Source organism: Antennarius striatus, chromosome 15 (assembly GCF_040054535.1).
Source record: "Antennarius striatus isolate MH-2024 chromosome 15, ASM4005453v1, whole genome shotgun sequence".
NCBI classification, from domain to species: domain Eukaryota; kingdom Metazoa; phylum Chordata; class Actinopteri; order Lophiiformes; family Antennariidae; genus Antennarius; species Antennarius striatus.
The window spans coordinates 11,511,032-11,530,936 of NC_090790.1; the positions used below are offsets into that span (position 1 = coordinate 11,511,032).

The following is a 19,905-nucleotide window of genomic DNA, read 5'->3' on the forward strand; positions in this document are numbered from 1 at the left end:
CGCTGTCATGATGCACTATTATCAAAGTAGAATGTTATGGTAGAATCATTAATGGGACACACTGGGTGGCCACGTCAGATTATGAAATAATTAGAATCCGAAGTACAAACACTTCTGGTGCAAAACGATTGAACCCTAATTATCAAATTAATCTGGTTCCTCGTCTGGGTCTCTTGACTTGACATTCTCAACCAGTATAGAAATAACTTGGTTACTTGAATGCAGATTATCAATGCAAATGTGTTCGCAAACAAGGTCTTACTTCTCCTGTTAATACTTGATTGCAATACCCATGAAGGTTAAATGCTTTAGGACTGAAGTCAACTTGTTTTGTTTTGGGGGTTTTTCTCATGTGAAAGCTACTTGGTATGTTTTTTTTATTTTATTTTTTTGTACGACCCTGACGTTCCAGTTGCTGTAGCTTCTTTGTCCTTCATGCCCACAAAACGGAATGTTTCAAATAATGCGGAAAAGGAACCTGTAGTTGGAGGCTGTCTAAGCAGGATATTTTGGAGATGCGCTATCTGGCCTCTTTAATAAAGGCAGACATGTTGCATGCCACTAGTGTGTGGTTACTGCCTGCAGTAATAAATTTATTTTAGATATAGATGCTATAGTTGCCTTAATTGTTTCCTCCTGCCCCTTATAGGTACCAAAGAGGGTTTCTGTTATTTTTTGTTTTTTTCAATGCACATCAATAAATTGTAGTCCACACCTGTGGATGGAGCAAAAAAAATTAATAAAAATGGAAAAACATTTCTGAACTTTCCTTTTTGTTTCTAAAAGATGCAATATAATCCATGTTGGAACATTGTCCTGTAAAATAATGCTCTAATATGTGAAGAAATGTCAATTATGAAAGGAGAGCAAACTAGCTTACATCAGACTTAAATATGGTAAATTTGAGTGTATTGTGTAAATGTCTAACAATTGTATGCACTAAAAGCAAAAAACAACCTGTTGTGGTGAAGACACCTTGAACCGAACACTAGATTCGGGTGAAATGGAGATCCCTAACCGATTAATCCTGTCAATAAACTAATAGGGACGTGACTGTAACTTACTTGCTGGAGGTGATAAATGACACACAAACACGGGTTTATATAGCTTGGAATAGTTCCCAGTTTATTGGCTCCGTGCTGTTCAGGCATGAGCGTCGGGATCCTCTCCTTTCACTCCGGTGCATCTGTGACGCGAAAGCAGATAGAATTCCTTCACACTAGGTTTAACATTGGCCACTCACAATTCAGTAGATTTCCATGGTTCTCTATGCAGGCGGATGAATAACAAGTCATTTATTATGACTGACTCATCCTGTGAAACACTGAGTGATGACTGCTCTAGTGTGGGATTTTCCTGCTGCTACAGGCCTATTTTATCCCCAACAATTAGGACACACTGCTTCAGGGTGATTTTTCTCTTCTGTGGTCATGAAGGCTTCACTTGACTGAAAATTACAGGCATGATCTTTATTACTGCATTAATGTCCTTGGATTAATTAAGAATCGATTCTTTTAGCGTCTTTGAGGCCAGGGACAATGCATCCTTGGTCCAAAAATAGCTACAAGCAGATGATACAGTATAAATCAAAGCACAATAAGCACTTGGGTACGGTCTTCTGAGTGGCCTGGATTCTTGTCCTACATTTGCTACAAAAAAACCCCACTTGCTTTCGAGGTGATTTGACCTATCTGCAGTTTGTTTTGAACACATTGAACTAGAATAAAACCCAGTTTGAGAGATGTCATAAACTGCTGGGTTGTAAATTTGTAATTGCAGACATTTTTATTATTTACTTTATTCTAAAACCCACAGACTTTAACACTTCAAATCCAGCTGAGACCGGCTGTTGCTGGCTCTGTATTTCATTATCTTTTTCATTGCGTAACCTACATTTTAACCCTGTCTCTGTTGCCCAAAGCCACATCTTGCCTCAGCAGGTACATTGTGATCACTCATCAGAAGTGTTCTGGACTCAGTCTGAACTCAGATCACGAGCTGGGATGGTGGGTGACCCACTAAGAACAAATTTAGGGTCAGAAGAGGATCGTTATGCTGTGTTTATAGAGCATGTGGATATTTATACCTTGCTCCTTTGTTGAATCCTGGCTTGTTTCATCTGCAATGGAGAAATATTGATTGCATCTAGATGGCCTGGTGTGACATTCATACTTGATTTTATTTATTTTAACTTTTATTTCATCTTACCCACACTGCTCACAGTCTCTTGTTTTCCGTCATGTTGCTCTGGGAATACATAGAAATATACTTTTGAGTTTAAATAAATAGTACCAGGTTTTGGTACATGGTGTGCTTTACTCTGTCACAGAAACTAAGATTACAACTGATAGAATGACGGATGCTGAAACTTTGATGTACAGTACAGTAAGTTAAAAGTTTGAAGCTGTGAACTCACCATCTGCTTCCTCTGAGGACCCAGACTGTGATTCTGTTAAGAGGAGAATCTGTACATTTTGATCCACTTCTTTCACTCCTTTTGACAAAATGGCCTCTATTGCCACCTACAGGCTTGAACATTAAAACCTCTGTTACCTTCACGTGTTGCAGAGTCAGAGTTCCCACCTCCCTCTGCAGGAGGAGGATTTCACAGTTACATAACGTTCTTGGAAGCGTGAGATCATATGCTGGCTGGTAAAAGTTGACAGAATGTTTCTACACACCTGTGCTGTGATTCTCAGCGACAGAACGCTCCTCGACTGTTGAGAACATTATGAATGACAGGTGACACCTTTAACACACTATTAATAAACATGTTCATCACTAGGTTATGTCCAACCTACCAGATCCGTCTTGAGCAGCTTCTACATGGAGAACATTTTAAAGATTTTGTCACCAACTGCACACAAATAAAGCTTTTTGTTTTTTAAATGTCAGAAGACCTGAATGGTTCTTACCAAGGCGACGGGTGTCGTCTTTCTGTTCCTCTGTAACTTTATGGAAAAGGGTTGATAAAATTTTTATTTTTTATTTTACCTGATATATTCAACAGTATGAATGAAGGACAGGTGTATTTGCGTATTACGGTCATTGCTCTGGACTTTAGTCAAACTCACCATTCACATGAGCACCCTCATTCTTTTGAGCGGCCTCAAACTCCATCTGATCTGAATAGGACAAGAAATAAAATGATTTACAGCAGACAGTTGAAACAAAAAAACAAACAAACCCTAAAGGATAAATGGATAAATAAAATTAGATTTCCACTTGCAGCCAGGTAAATTAAAACATACTAAAATACGATAAAAACAACAGACATGAAAAATATATTTTCATCTAAATTTAATTCACCCATACCTATTTTTTGTAGTTCAGCGAGGTCATCTGTATGCAAAAACAAGAAACAAGACATTTACTTTGAAAGGCACGAGTTTCACTGCATTCATTCATTTTCATAGTTATCATAGCTGCTGATATTCTTGGCTCATATTTCCTCACCACGTGCAGCGACTATTATTTTGTCCTTCTCTTCAGATTCCAGAGATGCTGACAGAGCTGGAAGGCATCACGAGAATCAGTCAGACTTAAAAAAAAAAATCAACATCAGACGCTACCTGTATTCCAAGAATTTGACCTACTTTTCCCTTAAAAATTATCAAGAGATATTTGTTGCTCTTACTGGAGTAAAATGCGGCTGCAGCGAGGAAGAAAAAGAGTGGTGCTGAAACTCTCATCTTGGCTGCTGGTCAGGTTGTAGGGTGATGTTTCTGGATGTCCTTCCAAAGTGATGTGTTGTTGTGATTGACCCTCCTCTTATATCTTCACATCACATGTTTTACATGGACTGGTGGCTCTGGTACCATTGTCCCTTCCCTACCTGAGAAAACAGCTGGATGTCACATCGCTACACAGACAGATCTTTATTCAGGCCCTCAATGCTGCCCATTGTTGGATGTTTGGTGACAAGGGCCTCTATTTGGGCCACTTTCGTGTCTGTTTGATTTTTTTAGGAGGGTCCTTGCAATCGTAGCAGAAAACAATGTTTATTTACTTTAAGGATTGCTCATGATTCTGAGTATGAATGGTTAGTTATGTCACACAGTTAAACAACTTCTCAATTCTGCACATTAATCATACAAGTCAAAGAGAAATCAAAAACAGAAGTAGTTATTTTGGACTCATTTCCTCAGTCCTCAATACATGAAGACTGGAGAAAATCACACTCAGATTAATGACTTTACAAAGAATTTTAAAAGTAAAACAAGTTAGAAAAGTAATGAAACCAAGACATATAAAGTTAGGACTAATACCTGCACACACGTCACATATAAAGCAAATTGCGTGACACAAAATAGAATTAAATTCGTGGGATTAGAAATCATAGAAATTATTTCAAAAGAAGGATTTACAAAACAATGTTTAATAAGACAATTCAGCCAAGGTCTCATCTTTTTATTGTGATTGTCGACACTTTCAAAACAGTGCATGAGCCAGGATTCTACAGTATTGTGTGAGAAGAAATATCAGTAAATATTCTTAAAAATAATTTTAGAATTAAAATTGAAATCCTAATTTTATTGGACTCAGGTGCTAAACTGGACATCTCTGAAAGTGCAGAAGAAGCTAACTACAATTGACTTGATCTGACAATGAATAAATCACTACTTAAAGACACTCTCCATGAAAAATTACAGAGATAAAAAAACAGTACCTATTCAAAATGGCCCTCATGACCCAACTATTGTATTGTTAGAAATGAAACAGGAAGACCTACTAGACAAATTATTAATGAAGTCATAAGAAGGGTTGTCGTTTGACAAACACATTTGAGAGCTGCTATAATTTTAAGGCACAGTCAGTTCTAAAAAGTTGAAGTGGTTTACCGATGTCAAACACATTCAATTTGTGAATAAAATGTTTACGACAAAACTCCAATAATTTGTAGTGATTTGATCAGTAGTCAAAGTACAACATACAAAAGCATCAGTTAAAAAACATTGCAAGAATTTCACCAGAGGGTGATGATGGATGCTTATGTGACAACAGCAAAAGGATTTCCTGGCGTCTGCCATACTGTATACTATAAAACAGCAAAACACACGTGCAAATACAAAACGCCCAGAGTGCAAATTCTCATCAAAACTAAACAGTTAGGAAAAGTGCAGGATCAAAACGGCTGCCCTCAGGAATGGAATAAAAATAAAAAAACATATAGCCCAGTCAAAAATGGTTTGTTCTTTGAGACAACCGCTTCACCCAATTTCAAGGTAATCAGCAGTTACAGGACGCCTAACAAATTTCATCCATTCATTCATCACACTCTTACAATTTTCAAGACCTCTTCAAATGCATCCACACCCACTTCAAACCATTGCAGCTTTTTCCAGCTACATTCCAAAATTAATAGAACTTCTTGAAAAGTGCCAATTTCAAAGGAAAAACCAAGTTAATTCCCGGATCGACTACTTTATCTAGATCTAAAATGGAATTGCCTCTTATTTTTCATTTCCTCCAACCAAATTTCATAAAATTCATGTGATTTTTGTGTAATCCCTCTCATAGAAAATTAATAATTGATCAATAGAAATTGTCACTTATCTTGTTCTGATCACTTCAGTGATTAAAAAAATTAGCAGTTTCCAACACTGATCTTCCTTTATAAGAGATTTGTGCCGCTGTTACTGGTAAACAATGCTTTTTGGCTTTGTAGGAGTGATAAACAGATGCCAGTGGGCCTTTTTCTATACCATCACTAGTAAGAATGCTGTACAGAAGTCACGTTGCTGAAAAGATGCTTGACACAGGACAAGAAACACGAATAGTTAAGCAGTCTGTCATTTTTGACTCAAACTCTTCACGTGTTTTTGTTTTTGACAGAGAGAAGAAAGCAAATGGTATTTTAGTTCTTAGGCCAGCTTTTGAAGTGGGTGTGTGCACGAGCAGATCCCTGAGCAATTACGGTTTAACTCCCAAATACTGACGTTAACATGTTCTCAGATACAAGACATTAAGCTTTAATAAAACAAAAACAAACAAACAAAGGGTCAGGGCACCCCAGACACCTGAAGGAATGTTGAGATTTGCACTGACATTAGTGGTATTATTGTTACAGTGCACCAGGTATCTGGGCAGATGCTTGGTTGACTCTCAGAGTTCTGTTCTTATTCTGGTGTGAAGGTCCTCCTGATCCATCTTGCTCTTCTGTTGGTGCCAGCGATGATGTGCTAGAAGGGCCACATTCCTGGCCGCAATCGTGCTCATCTCCATGGCACTGGCTGCCCACTCCACAGCATTGAGGTAGTATAACCTGTTGTGCAAGATGAAGGGAGGGGTCTTACGAGGTGGAAGGCGGTAAGAAGGATAAGCCAGCCACCGAGTCTCAGACACAAAATCCCAAGAGAGGAACATTTCCTGCAGCTGTTCCTGGGACAGAGGCTGTTGGGAAAACACCTTCCAGACTTTGGGCTGGCTGGCAGGGGGTCGCTTGTACCCCTTAGGGATATGCACAGGGTCAATGGAGCTCAGGCTGTTGATGGCGCAGCCCTCTGAGTCCGTGGTCAAGATGTCAGACACGGTAAACTCTGAGGCTGGCTCTGTAGTCCCGAGGTAGGACATGTTCAGCGTGCCGTGAATCAGGGTGGAGACAGTCTGGTGGTAGCGCCCCGGATAGTGAGACGGAATTGGAGGTGAGAAACCTGAGAAAGTGATGTCAGACATTCCCTGGTGAAGCGGTGTTGCTATCACCACTATGTCATACAAAGAGTGTGCTGAGCCGGATTCTCCATCATAACTGACTTCATAGAAACTGGTTGCAGTGCCTGAAAATTAGATTGGAAGGAGGTCAAGATGAGATCTTGAAAACTGTAAACATATACATGAGACATTCATCCATGAACAAGAAGAAAAAATATGAAAGGTACCAGTTTTGGATGGTCGAACTTTTACTGCAATGGAGGTGACTTTGGCAGAGATTAGATCACTTTTGCTGTGGTACAACAATCCTGAGCACACTCTCTTATTGCCTCCATCCACTGCCCACAAACCCGAATCTGCTCCTGCTAACGACACAGCCCCTACAAAACAAAGACTTAATGAGCATTACAAAAATTGTACGACTCAAAGGGGCGTTTAGTAGAACAATTACCTCCCCCAAAGCTCCAGAGTCCAGTTTAACTACAGTATTTTCCGAGTTATAAGGCGCACTGGAATATAAGGTGCACCTTCAATGATCTATTTTAAAACTTTTTTCATATATAAGGCGCACTGGATTATAAAGAACACTGGATTACATAAAAACCTTCATTAAATGGCCTATTTTTAAGCTGTTTTCACCATAACAGGTTACACTGCATTACCAGGCGCATAGGATAGAAACAACTGTAGTGGCTGTGGTTGTGTTATGCATCCACTAGATTGAGCTGCGCTAAAGGGATTGCATTCACGACTGTGGCCTTGTCTAAAATTTCCAGAGCCAAGTCACTGCTAGCGAAAGGTGCCTGGCATGCTACAACTGATTTGCAAATGTGGTTGACACCTGAAACAGTGTGTGTGTATGTCGTGGGGTGGGGGTTTAAGGTTAAAGCTGAGAGCTGAGAACTCATCTTTTTTTCATATATTAAGGCGCACTGGATTATAATATGCATTGTCAGTTTTCGTGAAAAAAAATTAAAGCCTTTTAAGTGCGCCTCATACTGCAGAAAATACTGTAAATCAAACTTAGTTCAAATTTCGACTAGACATGGAAGAAAAAGAAGAAGAAAGTCCACTTAATTCATCCCCAACGGGAAAATTACTTTTACACTCAGCTGTACATTTCTTTGTGTTAGATATAATGTTGTGTACAGGCCCCTGAAACACAACCACACAAGGTGCCTGTAAGCATGCAGTTAGTACAGCAAAAAGTACAGGGGGAGGCAGAGTGACGGCTATCGACTTAGGGGTGCGCCACAATTGAACAGCTTGTAAGAGGGACGACCCCTTGCTCAAGGGCGCCTCGGCAGTGGCCGGGAGGTGAGCTGAAGCCTCTCACTGTCAGCTCACACTCCAGGTGGCTGGGTGGAAGCGGGACTCGAACCCCCGATCTCTGGTCATAGGGTGCTTGCTCTACCGCTGAGTCACTGCCGCCCCCCATGTCATCCCCAAGTAGAGTAATCATAGAATTAAAAGGCATGAGAATGCTCTTAAATGCTCATTAAAAATATTGAATGAGGTGAAGCGATATTGGAACACACCCCAAACCTGGTGAAAGTAATTGATGCAAGTCTGTTCCAACATACCCACAAATCCATGGATTCGGACACTTTGGCCGTAGTTGACACGAGTGATGGGTGCGACCATATCGTTGAGGAAGATCTGTGAAAATCCTTCATCAATCATCGTTTCCTCCAGAGTCTGATTCATCAGAGTAAGAAAACTGTCGCCACCCATGGCGTGAAGGAGCCTCTGCACAGTGGTGAATGAGTAACCATACTGCTGATACTGGTAGATCCTTTAAGTAAAAAGGATTTACACAATCATTACAATAACAGAAGAAGAAACAGTGATTCTGTGTTGACTGTTTTCTTCTCACCTCATGAATCTGTCCAGAACACTCTCCACCCACATCTGCATTCGCAGCAGGCTGAATCCATATCGCCAGAGCATACGCAAAAAATTGATGATGAACCAGTCACTCTCTTCGAATGTCAGCTCCTTTCCATTAAAGATTGCCACTTTAGTGGGGACATTCTGTCGTGGTGGAATACCTAAAGCAAACAGCAAACATAAGATGGGTCCAAGCTAAACTACACATCAATTACAAGTTCAATAATTTCTGAAATATTGACTTTACCCAATTTTTCAACAAAGTGCTTCATGTGTAGGTTGAGAGGATGAATGACTGAGCCTCCTGTCTCATACTCTTGATTCCCAATCTTCACTGTTGCTAGTCGGCCGCCGATGTGACCAGGTTCAAACACATCAATCTTAACTCCAGCTCCAAACTCCTGTCTCAGATAATATGCTGCAGCTGTTCCACCAATGCCCCCTCCAACAATGGCTTTAAAAATGAAATGACAAGAGTAAAACAAGGCAGTCAGAGACTGCAACATCCCGCGACTTACCCTGACCTACTTTCAGGGTAGGTCAGGGTACGCTGAAAGTAGTACCTGACTAGTGCATAGACTAGTGCATATGGAGAAGGCTAGTGTGAGCAAGACCATAAATCAAAACTAGCGCATAGGTACATCAAAACACTAGCTTTGAAGCAGAATGTAATCATTTGATTTAATAATTCTCCCTTTATTTTATGACACCTACAACTTTACTGTAGTCACATCTCCAGTTTTTATGTGGGTCAGTATAGCTAAAATTATTAACTACTTCATTAACAAATGAATCTCTTGATTATTTCTGGCTCAATTATTATTATTATATATTGCAAGGCACTCTGCAAAAACATCTTTTTATCATTTAATCTCATAGGATCATTAATGAGTTCATCAGTGGCGCAACGAAGGTGAGATGTTTTAGAGACAAAGTTAGACAGAGCAGATTGATTGTTTGGACACGTCCAGGGTAGACATGGTGAGTATATTGGTAGAAGGATGAGGATGGAGCTACCAAGCAAGAGGGGAAAGAGGAAGACATGAGGGAAGTTGGTGTTATAGAGGAGGATGCAGAAGATAGATGGACATGGAAACTCCCATTAAATATATATTTCAATATATATATATATATATATATATATATATATATATATATATATATATATATATATATATATAAACTGCCCAGATTACCCATGACTGGTTATTTTTTATTTTTACTGGGGTATTATTATTTCAAGATAATGGCAAAGGTTTTTTAAAAAGGCCACACCTCACAGTGTTAGAGGGTGACAGATATTTCAGAGTAAATACAAGCACCGAAACAAACAGAGAACTCACTTCCAAAAAGCATGATTAATGTGTTCTTGATTTGAACTCTGTGACTGCCTACCTATTTGTCTGGGCTGACTCTGCAGTTCTGGGGTTGAGGCTCGACTTATTTTATGACAAAGCCCCAGGAGAAGCAGAGCTCGTAGTGACAGGCTTCGAGGATTCATTGCGGGCATCTTCGTAGCATCTGTTCGGGAGACATAAGCACGATCCATTATGATCCCTGCTAGCCATTAGGTTATCAACCTCTATCAAGCTTGGTCAAAGGTTACCTAATGGACTTTGGAATCCTTTAACGAAGAACAAATATAATTTTAAATGCAAAAATGTGAAATGGTAAATTACAAATATCGTTCTATATACTTAATTTTTTACTACTTTATTAATTAACATAAAGCCCTCCGTAAATGAGTCAACTTCCTATTTCAAAAGTGATACCCGAGGTCCTGTTGCCTTCAGAGTTAACCTCACAGTTACACGTCCTTAAAGTTCGAACATGTGACTTCTGTTAAATTAAAATAAATCTGAATTGTCGACAAAAACACAAATAATACAAAAGTGACAAAAAAAACAACTAAACTTGTTAGACAAGTGGATCCAGTCGGGGCGCCATGAAGGTCGGTGAGTGTTGAGACTCACTTCCGGGAACTCTCTAAACTTGTCATAGTAGTTTCACAATAAAAGCTGGAAATACCCGAACGTCTGAAGACCTCGAAAATGTTGGGGTATTAGGTATTAACACGAGCCAGCGTCATAATAACTTGCTTAAACATTATACACAGAAAATAATTTTTAAAAATTGTTCACAAATTAATATATTGTACACAAGGGATAATGATAATAATGATAATTTGTTCACAAATTAATATATTTTACACAAGGGATAATGAAATGTAATCACATTTCATTGATTGTGTGATGTTCAGCTTGTTTTTAAGGCTGCTGGAATTATTTTATTATTTAAAATTTGATCACAGAACGGAAGAGATTGTTTTCCTTCAATGCAACTGCGGAAGTAATCCGGAAATCGTGTGATCATCCTCTCGTCTCGGACCATGCTTGAACGGAGGTGACCTTAGTTATTCTGAAGTAATTCAACCTGGTACAGCTTTGACGTGGACACCGCAGTTGCAACTATTCCGGTCAGATTTATATGTTTAATAAGCCCCAACTACTGGTGGAGCGACGATGGCAGAACAGCATCACGTACGAATGCAGAATGTGGTGGAAGAGATGGTCGAAAGCCTGGAAAGAGATCACATCCGTAAAATGCAGGCAGGTTTCCTTCTATCTAGAACCAAATATGTATACATTATTTTTTGTTCATATCTTTAAAAACTGGGGAGTGCTCCAGGGGTTCATACTGGGCTAGTTCCATTTCAAATGTAAACGCTCCAACCGAGTAACACAATACAGAGACATTATTGCTATTGCTATGCTAATAATACACATCTTTATCCCCCAGCTGCACCTCTTAATCAAACCTCAAAACTCTAATCTATTTAATTACTGTGCATATTTTTAAAAAATGGAGTGCAGCAGACGGTCTTGACTCAAACCCTGACATTTTTTTTTCATCCATCCATCCATCTCCATCTCCATCTCCATCTCCATCTCCAAACGCTTGTTCCGCTTATTGCGTGTCACGGAGGTTGCTGGGGCCTATCCCAGCTGAAGTCTCCCTATTTTTATCACCCACGTTTCTCATTGATTTTGCCACAAATAAAGTCTGTGATCTCTGAATTTGATTTAACAAAAAGCTGAGTGTGATGTTGACATATTGATCATTTTAGTGTGAATGATGACATCTCTTGATTTAAAAGTTTATTTTACTCTAAATTTCACACATTTGGTTTTTTACAGTTTTTAGATATTTGTAAGTATTTTAATTTACTCTTTGATTTCAGTGTTGATATACTGTCTTTTATTGCATGTTTTTTGCTGCAGCATCGGATGTTCAGCTGTAGTGCAGAGTGTTGTGATCGACCCTCAGACTCCATGTCTAAGGTGCATCAGTGTATCGAGAGGTGTCATACACCTTTGGCTAAAGCTCAAGGAGTGGTCACTTCAGAGCTGAATACGTTTCAGGTGAGGTATCTGTTACATTAGTCTAACTCACTCTCCTTGTCGAGTAGAAATAACTGGGCTTCATGTAATAGATGTTCCAGAAATTGTGTTAATATTTTTTTTTTTGCATTTTTATGGCAACAGCATTTTTCTATTTTGAAAAAAACAAAAGGTCAAACTCATTTTCAAAGCATATCACGGATTATATGTATAATACGTCATTTAAATTTGAATATTTTTAACTGCTGAATGACAGATTGTTGTAATATATTAATATCTTAATGGGAGAGAGAGGAGCCACTGCATGTGCACGTTCCACCATCTTGGAGTATGGTTTCTTGCCTTTTTTGTGAACGTTTTGTGTCACCTTTCACCTGAAAATCTCCATGTGTCAGTCTAAACCTTGCTTTCTCTCCACATTGCCATCAAAGAACCGCCTCACAAGATGCACAATGCACTGCAATGATAAGGCGAAGGATCTCTTTGACTCGGGTGCTAAAGAGCCTGCTGTTAAAGCACTGATGGATCGCTGTGTGGGCAGCTGTGTGGACGACCACATAAACCTGATCCCCAGCATGACCCGAAAACTCAAAGAACAGTTGAACTCTCTAGAGCAGTGAGGAGCAGCTTCAGCTTGAACTTATCACAAACATGTAAAGCAGGAACGGAGGGGTTGAATGACAATGACAAGATTGAAGTGAACTTCTAAAGGTTTCAACTCTGAACGAATGCTGAAGACATAAAAAATTGTTCACTGTGAGATTTGTTGTACATTGTGTATTTAACTTCTGAATATTCCGCAGGAGGAGCTCTCCTTCTGTGGAATATTCAGACGTTATTCTTTTAATTACTAAGTTGTTACTTTCTGACCTCACATAATGAGGCGTTTATAATGCTGGATTAAAAGTACTGTACTTCACTGTTTCGTGATCATTTCAATAACATGAGCTGAGTTTTGAGTAAGATAATGACTAATAAGCTTAAGTAACTGCAGGATAACTCCACATATTAAACAATTTAAGTCTTGCAACACACTTAAATTGTCAATATTCAAGACTGATGATCTTGAAGGAAAAATGTTGCTTTAAGAAAGGGTGTGGCCATTTTAATTGTGGATCAGGTTGAATGGAAACAAGGAATTACTGTTTGTAATAACTGACCTTTAAAGGGAGTCATTGTTCAGTCAATTAAATCCAGTAAGACTGGAAAATATGAAAAAAACCTTGAAAAGAAAAATTAAGCAAACAGGATGAACCAGGATGAGGGGTATGTGACAGAACTGAAAACTAAAGCCTGTTTATTGTACTGAAGTTTTGTTTTAATTTAGCAAACGTTTTTGTGGGATTAGTTTGTTAGGCATTGTTCAAATCCGACAGAAGTGGACAGGAGTCCAAAAGGTCAATGACCAAAACTTGAAGAGAAGATCACATGTAAATTTGAACTGGAACTCCACAGCTGAATACAGTACATATAGCAATAGCTGTGTTCAGTGTGGGTATAGGTGCATATCTCCTGTGAAGCAAGGTCATGCTCTGTTCTCACATAGATGCTACTGACTTCACTCTGCAGCTGGAGTCTTGTGACCTGTGTTGCAACGAGGTTCATCCTGCAGTTATGGGCTAACTTTAGCAAACAGATCAGAAAAATTACCTGGATTTGTACTATAGCTCCAAATGTTGTAATTAAATGTCTCAGCAGGTCTGAGTACGACCCAATTAATACCGATCTCTAAAGGAGGATTCAGCATAAAAGGAAAGAAGAGATAAAATACCACTAAAAAATATATGTAATTGTAGCAAAACACTTTTTCAGAGTCACTTGCTACATCTGCACAAGCATAAATACACAAATAACTAGTGGTCATGTGATAGCACCACAATCCTCATGGATGGGCAGTTTTAATGGCTAACAAGAATTAAATACATGTTTTCATTGCAAAAAAAAATAAAACCAAAAACAATATAAATACAAATGTAAAAAAAGAATGGCAAGAATGCCATACAAAAACACCTTTAAATCTGAACATGATAGTTATACAGGCAAGTCAGTACACACTTTACAAGTCTGTTCATTTTTAAATTGTATATGACAATAAGGGTGAACAGGACAAGTAAGAAAGTGGCAGCAGGTCTGACATCGATGCTGATCATCACACATCAGATGGTGGAGATGCTGCTTCAGACTAGTCTTTACAAGTGTTAAATAGAATGAGAATTGTCTCTTCCTTCTGGATACTGATCCAACCTAGTCTAAAATGTTCATAACACACTTGTATTTATGGTATTTTGTTTGGTCTCCATGTGGAGTCATTCAAGGCAATATAACAGCCAAGATTTTGTGTATGAATTAGTAGAAAAAAAGTCCACCCGGCTCAAAACAGCACTGCTGGTAGAGTTGTCAAGTGCACCCAACAGTGGATGCAAGGATCGACACACAATCTGTGTGACTGAGGAGGAAACCTGAAACTTCCCAGAGCTTCCCACATGTCCAGTTTCCCCCTCTGGTACTGTTCCCACATCCCAGGCTACTGTCTACATACACCAATGAAGAAATGCCACAAAGCACCGACATTCTGAACATCTGAAGAAATGGTCTGACTTGTTTTTGCACAGAGTTCCTGGCAGAGATCCGTGGTTTGAAAGCTGCTCTGAAGGTAAAGGGTGGCTTAATAATACCTGATCAATGTAATGTACATGCCTCTTTCTGTGCGTGTGCAAAAAACACAAAAATACAAAACATTATGCCTACACACCTCACTGAGTTACAGTACAGAGCATGCAGATGGTATCTCCGGTGTTAAATGTCTTGATGTCCATGTCTCACCACTCTCCAACGAATAGCAGCATTTAAGGGCTGCTGGGGAGGCTATCAGGACACAGTGTGAGCACTGCTCTCTTGTTCTGGAGAATCTGGACGGTTGTCTGAATGAGGTGACGTATACAGGAAGTTACAGCACACATAGAGAGGGAATGATAACAGTCGACTGTCCAGGTTCATCACCACATACTCCTGAGTGATGAAGGAAACAAGAAGAACATTAAACATGCCTTAAACAGCGTTGAATACTTGACATCTGAGCCATGCGCTTACTCACCTGGTCTTTCTCCAGCGTGAGAAGCTGGTAACCTGTTGAACGACTACAAACTAATTTCCCATGGCAGTCAAAGGAGGCAAGACGTAACCTGAATAAATAAAAGAAGTAAATATTTGAGTTTTGTGCAGTCACATGATGAAGTTCATTTTACTTTAATGCCTGTAAGGTAAATACGAAGCCATTACAAATAACTAACTGTTCCATTAAACAAGGATTAAGCACGTTTTGAAGTTATGGTTATACTTAAGACCAATTAATGATCTAAAACAAATATAAACAAGTTTTAAAACCTGTAGTTTGATATTTTTACAATATTAGAATGCCATAAACTTATAATTACAACTCTTACTACTTAATCATTTACATAGGTTTTACACTGATCATTTTACACTAAATTATTTTTTGGTTTCATATTTCTCAGATTCTTTGAATGATGATTTTTTGTTGTCAGTGTAGAAGATTATAATCCTAGTTTATTTCAAAGTCCGTCATGTAAACACAGCTCTCGGATAAACGTTCAAAGGTTGAGTGGACAACAGACCTGTATGCTAGATGTCTTCTTGGTTGTAGACTCACAGCGCCCCCACAAGGCTGACTCAGGGTATTTCTTTTGAACACTATGAAACGGTTTGTGTAGGTCACAAGTAGGTCAAAACCAAAGTTAAAGCCCGTCCACCGCCAGCAGTACTAAGGCAGAAAAGAGGAGGATGTTTTGTTTTTGAGTAAATTTTAAAAAAATTATTAAATTATTGCATAGGGGCAAAAACAGCTGTAGCAGCAGAAGTTTCTGACTCACATCTCCATCTTTAGTCAGTTTTCTGCCACACCGCATACTGCTCAGCTCAAACTCCTCTCTGTTAGCCTCATGGGGACTAAAGAGAAAGATCCACATTAAAATCATACTCAGCAGTTCATGTGGTTACATTCAACATGGTGCAGTCTCATGTTCTCACCCATTATCATTGTCAAACTCTGTCCGCAGCATAGCAAACCACTGGTTTTTGTATACTGAAGTTAACCAATCTGGGAAAGGTTTGAACAGAAATTGTAATGTAATATCAGCCCATAAGTACAAGGAAGGGATCATTCTAGAGATGGAAACATGGAAGATGGAAAGTTGTTTTGATGCTTTGATTTTCCAAACTTATTTTTTGGTTAAATTAAAGCAAACTCAAACCAAGTCTCAATTCTTTATAAGATTTACTATTACATGAGAAAACCTAAGAAACTCTTTAAAGCACATACTGTAGATTGCAAAAGAATATTCATTAATATAACCAGGCTTGTTTTTGTAATAACAACAAGTGAAACAACATGGAAGTCTATGAAAACTGAGTTTGCATTAAATAATTTGCTGGTATAAACCAATACCAGACAATGAAATTGAAGTTTTATTTTTTTCCAGGGTAGGGAAGAAGAACAAAATTCTTCATTAAATCATGTCTGAGCCAAACCTTACCTGGAGGTAAAATGTTGTCTCTCTCCAGAATTCGTGCAGATGCCAGATCATTGATGATGTACTGCAGACGAACGTATTTAAACACTGAGCGAAAAGGTGCACCCTCGTCTGTGCTCAAGAAGGGCTCTTTATCACACAGATCTACAAAGTCATATAATCATTTGAAGTTATATACACAAAAAAGTGCATATGAGGATATTTCACAGGACATTTCAATCCCATACCTGCCCTGCGTTTGCAAAGCCAGGCATCGGCATCAACCAGAAGCTGCTTGATTGGGCCATCCCATGATGGATTAAGCTGCAGAAACATCCACTGCAGAGACAATTTTATGAAAACAGCTGTGTGACCCATATCTGATGGTACACAGTGTGGGTCTAGGAGCTATATATGAATTAAGTTTACATGTACCTTTTTCAGAGCAGTGTAAACATCCATCTCCACCTGCATGACAAACAAGTCCGAGGACTGGATGAGCTGCTCCATCACTTCCGCTCTGTAAATAGTGAGGTCATCAATAAAATTTTTACCCTGCAGTTTGACCTCCACATTGACATAAAAGTAGATTTGATACTTTCAAAGTCAGAAAGTGAAAATTATATCTCAAGAGTGGACATGAGTGGGTGAAACAGAGGCCACTTGCATCATAACTGATCTATTTTGGTTGTTTCTGTGAAAGGAATGTGACAAATGCACTGATGGTTATTCCAAGTGGAGGCTGCATGCCTTTACATATTCTTCTGCCATGTACGGGTTTCATTACATGAAGAATGTCCTAGATGTACGTGCAACCTACGGTCAGGCTGTGTAAATGACTGATGGGTCTCTATGACACTGGACAATATGTTTGGTCAAAAGTGACAGCAGCCCACTGAAATTACTTTCTGTGGAACCATTAACTCACTGGCTGCCAATGACATCTATATACCTTGATTACATTTTTCAATGGGGAGGGCTGGGGATTAGTCTGGTGACAGCGAATGAGTTAATAAAAAGGAACTTGGTAAGTCTGAAAAGGTTCTAAAGTTGTAATTATTTACAATATTTATTTTTTGTTCAACAAACACTAACTTGGTAGGATTTAACAACACTGTGCTTCATCTCTACTGAGGACACCTACCCGAGTTCTTTCATCAAGTCAGCATTTTGATGGGTCATCAGGTTGTTCAAAAGCCATTCAAGACACCTACAGAAAATTCACAAACGTAGTGTGATTCAAGTACACAGCATACAATAAATATTTATATGGCAATTGCTGTGAAATAATTTTAATGAATTTAAATCTAACTTTTTCATGACTGAGTCCAAGCCATAGATACTGGCACAGGCATAGTAGCCACACACAGACTTCACACTAATGTTTTCCTTCATAGTCTCGCCACATTGCTGAATCAAACCATCCTGTAGAGAACAACAAACGCTAATATTAGACCTCCATTCATTTTAGAAGTCAGACAACAGTCAATGTTTTCGAGTGTACTGACCAACTGTAGCATACAAGCAGCAGCAAGAATACTGACAACCCTACTGGGTTTGATCAGCACATCGTCCCGGTAAAGAGATCCAAACACCACTTGAAGAGCTAAAGAGATTTAAAAAAAAAAATCTGTTAATAAATCACATAAACAAACACAGTCAACTATTTCAACACTTTCTGTGTCTGAGGCAATCTCACCCTCAGTATCGATGTTGTGGTCTGGGATTTCCAAGCTTATTTCCATCATATTAGACTCCTTCCAAGAGCCACTGAACATGCTGGAGAAATAACCTGACTATAGGGAAAAAGAAGAAATGGTATTAAATGACAGCTGATGACAGGGCCTCTAAAAGAATCACTGACTTCTTTATGTGGTAATTTTATATCTATGTGTTACCTGACACAGGTACACTTTGTGTAGATTCCATTCCTGCCCCAGAGCACAGATGCGAATGTCACTATTTTCCCCATTCAGGAACAAGGTCTGATAAATATACCGTGAGGTGCTTTTTAATTTCTTCCTGTTTAAGTTTGGGAAATTCAAGCAAACAACAGCTGTAAAATAATGACACTGAATGGACGACTGTTTTATAAACCGCTGTTGTTAACCTGACTTGCCTGCGAGGTGTATCTAGTACGTTATCATCCTCTTCCTGTTCACTTTCACAGTCGCATTGGGCGTTTCGCTTCCTCTTCTTACAGTCACATCCATGCTTGCGAATAGTGCTTGTGCCCACTGAAACCTCCTCTGGTCCCTGAGTAGAGGACTGGAACCTGCTGCCAAGACTTCCCATTGCAACACTTTCCAAAACAGATAAACACTTATCAAACACAAGAGGCTAGCTGCACAGATCAATATAATATCAAACCCAAGTACACAGACAACTGTTAGAGACATTTCCAGAGTCTTGATAAAGACTGTGTTGCAGTTGTTGCTTTTCTTGTCTGCTTGGGGCTCAAAGTTTTCTACACTCTGACTGTTCAGACTATGACATCTCAAAAATCTAAATAAATATTGTGCACACAATCCAGTGCACAATCACATTCGTTTTTACTTCAAATTGTCATAATAAAGTTGCTTGTGTTGTCAGTACTTGGAGATTATAATCTATATTTTGAAGATTTGCAAGAATATGTAATTTTGAAGATCAGTTATTCCAGTTAATTTTCAAAATTAACGCATTCTGATGAAAAACAACACAGACTTTGTCAAAGATGGAGGCATAATGTTTAATTCTAATGACAATAACAGGGCTGCATGGAAATACATACAACCTAAGTAGGGCTTGATTTTATACACCGGGTATGTGAGTTTATATACACAACAAAAACCTCGTCCACTACCCAAAGAGGGACATGTGGGGCCTTCAGCAAAACCTTTTCATTAGAAAGAAGAAAAGCGAATGAGTTAACTCACCTGTTCGGATGAGGAAGTCGTTTCGGGTTAATTTGAAGTTATCGCAGGTCAGACAGTTTGGCTGCTGGAACAGGAGCTAACACAAAAGCTAGTTTAGCTGCCGTGTTTACAAACGAAAACCACAGCTGGAAACAAAGACAGTTTCTACTTGTGACGAACTGTCACTGCACGCACGTCTCCAGACCGTAAAATTATCTTTGACCGACAAATTTTATTAAGTAAAATAATATCTAGAGGTAGGAGATGGTGTATAACTTCCCTGAAAATCTGTGTCTTGTTCTTCTTCTCTCGGTATTTTCAAGACGCATTGACGAATCAAGCAGCGTCTCTACTCAAAGACCACCTAGTGGTGAATCAACGAATTACAAGAGTCGAAAAAACGTCAGCACCGTACCGCAGCGTTATATGTAATGAAATGTAATGAATAATTCAAAACGATGCATTTAGTTTACCACAATTGAAAAGAGTTAATGGGCATAAAATAAGCAAACAAAGAAACAAAGAAACAAACAAATT

General features: G+C 38.9%; 4 protein-coding genes across 10 annotated transcripts; 1 reads left to right on the plus strand and 3 right to left on the minus strand.

Moving 5' to 3' along the window:
* Window positions 1-898: 898 nt before the first annotated feature.
* Window positions 899-3,736, minus strand: si:dkey-200l5.4 (uncharacterized protein LOC795026 homolog). 6 transcript variants are annotated; one of them, XR_011038146.1, is made up of 13 exons: window positions 3,638-3,736; window positions 3,457-3,513; window positions 3,316-3,342; window positions 3,075-3,125; window positions 2,916-2,951; window positions 2,802-2,822; window positions 2,682-2,717; window positions 2,554-2,589; window positions 2,417-2,449; window positions 2,209-2,247; window positions 2,087-2,119; window positions 1,894-2,018; window positions 899-1,186 (listed from the first exon to the last, which is right to left on the minus strand). XR_011038146.1 is itself a non-coding variant. In XM_068334067.1 (12 exons), exons 1-12 carry the CDS (start codon window positions 3,690-3,692, stop codon window positions 1,173-1,175), a joined length of 438 nt encoding a protein of 145 aa, XP_068190168.1. In that variant the 5' UTR covers window positions 3,693-3,736; the 3' UTR covers window positions 899-1,172. The 6 variants fall into 6 exon arrangements, 5 of the variants coding, with proteins under 5 accessions (XP_068190168.1, XP_068190166.1, XP_068190170.1 ...); XM_068334067.1 differs by lacking the exon at window positions 1,894-2,018; XM_068334065.1 differs by having other exon boundaries at window positions 899-2,018.
* A 669-nt stretch (window positions 3,737-4,405) lies between these two features.
* On the minus strand, window positions 4,406-10,508 carry pcyox1 (prenylcysteine oxidase 1). 2 transcript variants are annotated; one of them, XM_068334751.1, is made up of 7 exons: window positions 10,456-10,508; window positions 9,937-10,062; window positions 8,789-8,995; window positions 8,528-8,702; window positions 8,235-8,446; window positions 6,879-7,031; window positions 4,406-6,776 (listed from the first exon to the last, which is right to left on the minus strand). In XM_068334751.1, exons 2-7 carry the CDS (start codon window positions 10,049-10,051, stop codon window positions 6,106-6,108), a joined length of 1,533 nt encoding a protein of 510 aa, XP_068190852.1. In that variant the 5' UTR covers window positions 10,052-10,062; window positions 10,456-10,508; the 3' UTR covers window positions 4,406-6,105. The 2 variants fall into 2 exon arrangements, with proteins under 2 accessions (XP_068190852.1, XP_068190851.1); XM_068334750.1 differs by lacking the exon at window positions 10,456-10,508 and adding an exon at window positions 10,148-10,439.
* A 401-nt stretch (window positions 10,509-10,909) lies between these two features.
* On the plus strand, window positions 10,910-12,855 carry fam136a (family with sequence similarity 136 member A). The gene is made up of 3 exons (XM_068335207.1): window positions 10,910-11,150; window positions 11,823-11,963; window positions 12,374-12,855. Exons 1-3 carry the CDS (start codon window positions 11,064-11,066, stop codon window positions 12,560-12,562), a joined length of 417 nt encoding a protein of 138 aa, XP_068191308.1. The 5' UTR covers window positions 10,910-11,063; the 3' UTR covers window positions 12,563-12,855.
* A 947-nt stretch (window positions 12,856-13,802) lies between these two features.
* gmcl1 (germ cell-less, spermatogenesis associated) lies at window positions 13,803-19,674 on the minus strand. Its single transcript, XM_068334880.1, has 15 exons — window positions 19,390-19,674; window positions 18,591-18,773; window positions 18,370-18,493; window positions 18,171-18,267; window positions 17,980-18,077; window positions 17,784-17,896; window positions 17,616-17,681; window positions 16,907-16,991; window positions 16,720-16,810; window positions 16,496-16,636; window positions 15,990-16,059; window positions 15,833-15,908; window positions 15,578-15,723; window positions 15,037-15,124; window positions 13,803-14,951 (listed from the first exon to the last, which is right to left on the minus strand). The coding sequence occupies exons 2-15, from the start codon at window positions 18,764-18,766 to the stop codon at window positions 14,811-14,813; spliced, it is 1,512 nt and encodes a 503-aa protein (XP_068190981.1). The 5' UTR covers window positions 18,767-18,773; window positions 19,390-19,674; the 3' UTR covers window positions 13,803-14,810.
* Between the last annotated feature and the right edge of the window lie 231 nt (window positions 19,675-19,905).

Excerpts from the sequence above, each read along its gene's own strand:
- si:dkey-200l5.4 (XM_068334064.1), bottom strand. The coding sequence starts at position 3,692 with ATGAGAGTTTCAGCACCACTCTTTTTCTTCCTCGCTGCAGCCGCATTT. Across the intron at positions 3,343-3,456 it reads AATAATAGTCGCTGCACGTG|ATGACCTCGCTGAACTACAA; the intron begins GTGAGGAAATAT and ends TTTTGCATACAG. Across the intron at positions 2,718-2,801 it reads AGCTGCTCAAGACGGATCTG|TCGAGGAGCGTTCTGTCGCT; the intron begins GTAGGTTGGACA and ends TGTTCTCAACAG.
- pcyox1 (XM_068334751.1), bottom strand. The coding sequence starts at position 10,051 with ATGCCCGCAATGAATCCTCGAAGCCTGTCACTACGAGCTCTGCTTCTC. Across the intron at positions 8,996-9,936 it reads GAGTCAGCCCAGACAAATAG|CCATTGTTGGAGGGGGCATT; the intron begins GTAGGCAGTCAC and ends TCATTTTTAAAG. Across the intron at positions 6,777-6,878 it reads AGTTCGACCATCCAAAACTG|GCACTGCAACCAGTTTCTAT; the intron begins GTACCTTTCATA and ends TCTAATTTTCAG.
- fam136a (XM_068335207.1), top strand. The coding sequence starts at position 11,064 with ATGGCAGAACAGCATCACGTACGAATGCAGAATGTGGTGGAAGAGATG. Across the intron at positions 11,151-11,822 it reads ATCACATCCGTAAAATGCAG|CATCGGATGTTCAGCTGTAG; the intron begins GCAGGTTTCCTT and ends TTTTTGCTGCAG. Across the intron at positions 11,964-12,373 it reads CAGAGCTGAATACGTTTCAG|AACCGCCTCACAAGATGCAC; the intron begins GTGAGGTATCTG and ends TTGCCATCAAAG.
- gmcl1 (XM_068334880.1), bottom strand. The coding sequence starts at position 18,766 with ATGGGAAGTCTTGGCAGCAGGTTCCAGTCCTCTACTCAGGGACCAGAG. Across the intron at positions 18,078-18,170 it reads CCACAACATCGATACTGAGG|CTCTTCAAGTGGTGTTTGGA; the intron begins GTGAGATTGCCT and ends AAATCTCTTTAG. Across the intron at positions 17,682-17,783 it reads TTGGACTCAGTCATGAAAAA|GTGTCTTGAATGGCTTTTGA; the intron begins GTTAGATTTAAA and ends AATTTTCTGTAG.